This window comes from Rhipicephalus microplus, chromosome 2 (genome assembly GCF_043290135.1).
Source record: "Rhipicephalus microplus isolate Deutch F79 chromosome 2, USDA_Rmic, whole genome shotgun sequence".
Taxonomy (NCBI): Eukaryota; Metazoa; Arthropoda; class Arachnida; order Ixodida; family Ixodidae; genus Rhipicephalus; species Rhipicephalus microplus.
This window is the reverse complement of record NC_134701.1, coordinates 136341594-136345377: the sequence shown is the minus strand read 5'-3', so window position 1 is coordinate 136345377 and position 3784 is coordinate 136341594. Positions and strand designations below refer to the sequence as shown.

General features: G+C 43.7%; 1 protein-coding gene across 1 annotated transcript; it reads right to left on the bottom strand.

Annotated features, from left to right (window-relative positions):
- Positions 1-1539: 1539 nt before the first annotated feature.
- LOC119161792 (myb/SANT-like DNA-binding domain-containing protein 3) lies at positions 1540-3522 on the bottom strand. Its single transcript, XM_075885546.1, has 2 exons — positions 3207-3522; positions 1540-2397 (listed from the first exon to the last, which is right to left on the bottom strand). The coding sequence occupies exons 1-2, from the start codon at positions 3520-3522 to the stop codon at positions 2162-2164; spliced, it is 552 nt and encodes a 183-aa protein (XP_075741661.1). The 3' UTR covers positions 1540-2161.
- Between the last annotated feature and the right edge of the window lie 262 nt (positions 3523-3784).

The following is a 3784-nucleotide window of genomic DNA, read 5'->3' as shown; positions in this document are numbered from 1 at the left end:
CCTACTCGGATCTCGATGCTTAATGCGGCTGATTACTCGTGCATTTACCTCGCCTAATGAATAAATTGTGTAACATGTTCTTTTGAGTAGACCAACAACCTCAGATTGGGAAATCTATGCATGTTCAAATACGGGAGCATGCTGAAAAGTTCCCGAATTCGTCACGTTTGAGGTTTTCTTTTCATCCTTGCTGACTCGCAACAATACATATTTTTTATCACACATGGAGCTGTTGCAGATGTCTTTTGAATAAAAGCATCAGGTGTGTGAGATTGCACACATGCTTTATTTTTGTTCCGGCTGGGTTTCTATGCGCTGCTGCTGCTGTTTTTTCTGTAATTCAAAAAGGAGCTTCTGGCGCTCGATGTTGAAGCGCCATTTTTGCTGCTCCAGCTGCTGCTCCAACAGCTGCACTTGCATCCTGTGCATTTTTCGTTGGTGCAAGAGCTGCTGCTTACGCAAGCGCAGCTCCAGGGCATGCAGCTGTGCCTTGCGCTGCACATCATTTTTCAGGGCCTCCATTCGGGCCGTAGCTTCTGGGGCGAGCACACGCTCTATGGCTGCTAGGCGGCTTCGCGTTGATTTCGGCCGTGGGCGTTCTCCTGCACCAACTAAATTTTCTCCATTTTCTTCTGGAGCTGCTGCTGCTGTTCGTGACTCCTCGTTTCCAGGAGCAACTACTGCCAAGGTGTCAGAGGGACAGCTTGCGCAAGCACTTTCCGTGGGTGGCTGTGTAGTATGAGGTCCTGGGGAACCAGCACCCTCGCTCTATCGCAGTTGTGGCTGAATTGTCTCGTCTGCACACACACAATACAATTGCATAAAGTAGGGAAACGTAACACGTGTAAGCATTGTCAGCATGACTGTTATATGCTGCTGCAAGTCTAAATACAAGCACGTTTTATATCACGCATCAGGCCTGAAAGTAAAAGAGAAGTGTGGCAATTTATCCGGGTCATTCCTGGCCTGTTACTTGCACACATAATTCAAAATACTGTTCTGTCCAACCTCAATATCGCTATGGCAGTAGCTAAGAGACCTTTACTGCGGAATACCTCAGCAGCATTATATTTAAAATAACTTTACCCACATCCTTTTTCTGAAGTGTGTGATATACGTTAACCACATATTTCATGCAAAAGGCAGGCTTAATTTTACATAAAACAGTAGAAATAACTTATCTTCAATATTCCTGTTTTATGTTAGTCACACAACCCGAGAAGCCATGTCGCCAGAACTTTTATAGTTGCATGCAGTTGGGCCGTATGACTAGCGGTGCCTGTGCTCCCGATTTCGGCAAACCCATAGCTCTTGGTGACTCCAACAGCTGGCCATGGCATGAAATTGGTTGTGTTAGCACATACAAAAGAAGCAGAACTGGTGCTCTGCTGGCATGCGACGTAATCAGAAAAGCCTCTTTATGCTAGAGGCACAAATATTTGTGTGTTTGCATGCTTCTACGTGAACACGCGACATTTTAACAAATCAGTACGTGATGAAAATATAAAAAGTAATAACAGTTGTAAATATGAAAATAAATAGTGTGAGCTGGTGGCATGCAACACCGTCACTCTGCAAACATACAAGCCCCTTACCAGTAATCACACATGGTGACAGATACTTCATGTGCATGCATACAGTATCAGACACAAACACAATAAAGAAAGCGACTGTCCTTCACGAATATGAGCTTCAGTTGTAGCAAAAATATTGATTCAATTGGCGAATTCTATCCCTGGCAAATCAAGAGTACTAGCTCGTGGGCTAGTCAGCCTCTTGCTGCCGGGAAGTGGCGCTGGGAAAAGGGCATCTGCACACAAAAGCAAAGTTGAAATACAATTCCAAAGTTGGGCTTATTATAAGGCCACCCATGATGTGAAATGTATGTGTCACACAAGTACTTGCTGAACCACGTCAAATTATGCTAGGAACGTTTTAAAAGAGTAATAGCAGGCTTATTACATAGCATTACTTTCTGTTAACAACATGGCATGTTCTTGTAATGAGAATGAGAATTATTTGTACACGTAAACTTTAGTAAAATGTATATGCAAATGGTAGGAACAGAGGCATTAGTCACAAAACAAAACAACATTGAAACGCAACACCTCCCACATTGTATACATGAGAAAGTTGATGCAATATAGCAGCACGACCGTTGCTACATCTGACAGTTTTTGCCCATTCGTCTTTTACCAAGCAGCTCTTCCGTGTTGTCTTGGCTACCAGTGAGCATGCTCTCGAAAATCCGCGACGGCGATAAAGAAAGCACTGGCTGATTGTGGTGGACTCCATCGCTGTCATAAGGGTTCTGGAGCCGTGTCCCCATGTGTGATGCCGCCGCTCCAACTAGCGCCAATGAGGGGCTCATTGGCCGGCAGGTAGATGGCCCGCCCCCTAAGGTGTGAAAATGTTGTTACGTGGATACATTGAAATTTCAAGTGACAGCACAAAGAAAGTGCTTAAGGAAGACAACGCATATGCGAGAGAAATAGGCAGCGAAAATTTATGGCACATAGATAACTATTTAATGTACTACTACTACTACTACTCATTCATTTATTTATTCATCATACCTTACAAAGCCCAATACGGAATCGAGTAAGAGGGGCTAGTACAAAGTAAATAAAGAAATATACATCAGTAAATACAAAAAAAGAAATTAAGAGAAAAAACTGTACAGTGATATAAGTTCGAGAAAAAATTATGTCCTGCAAAAATAGACAGAAATACTGACAAAGAAACCAAAACTTGCACTTATATATAATATATATGTATATAGAGTGCAAAGCACGTTCAAACTGAGCAAATGCATTTCTTAATTCATAATGAAATGACACATTCGCCACCCGGTGGCGAAAAAAAGTGCAGGAAGATTTTGCCGACAAAAAAAAAAAGAACGGTGACGACGTGATGCTATTTAAAAAATGTTTCTGCAAGCGAAAAACCGTCACCCCCTTCCCCTGAAAGAGAACCCTGTGCACGCCTATGATTCGCACAATTCTTGCAGGTACACATTTATTTATGACATATAATTCAGAGCGGAACCTATGCCCTTATTAGGGCGTTTTCGGATAGCTTACGCAAGAGACGCAATTTGAAAACTCATATATGACCCTCATACGCAAACGCTACGCCCACGAGGCCTGCTAACTTAGTGCTATTCGAAACTCCCCGATTACAGTAGTAAACAAACGTAAACTTACCTGTGGCATACAAGTTTCGCTTTTGCTCTGACTGCATCTTCTTCCACTTGGACTTTTCATTGTCCCACAACTTACGCAGCTGTGCCAACGTAACGCGACGAATGCCTGGTTGGCTGTTGTATTCGCTCGTCAGTTTTTCCCAGGCACTGTCCTTAGCGCGCTTGGTGAGCGCGTCAGTTCTCTTGTTTTCGATAACTGCCTTGTGCCGCGTCACCAGATTGACAAGCAGTTCACGCTCCTCACGCGTAAACACGAACCGCGTTGCGGTGGTCTTCCTGCCGTAACGCGCGACGCCACCGTCATCGTTGAAAGACATTGCACCGTTCGTCACTACGGCACCACGACACGAGGTGCAACAAAACTTCGTTCACACGTGCAAACGAGTCTTCGCAAAACCGGCATCTAATCCTGGCGGCTTCGGCTCTGGCGTGGCTTGGCTAATATGGTGCCTGCCTGATATCGAAACTAGCTTATAGTATTTGAAATCTTGCTTAATACTTCCACCGTATACACTTTTAATGACAGTCGACAATTTTTTAACCTATCCAAAGTGTTTCAACCTAAATTTTTGTTATTTA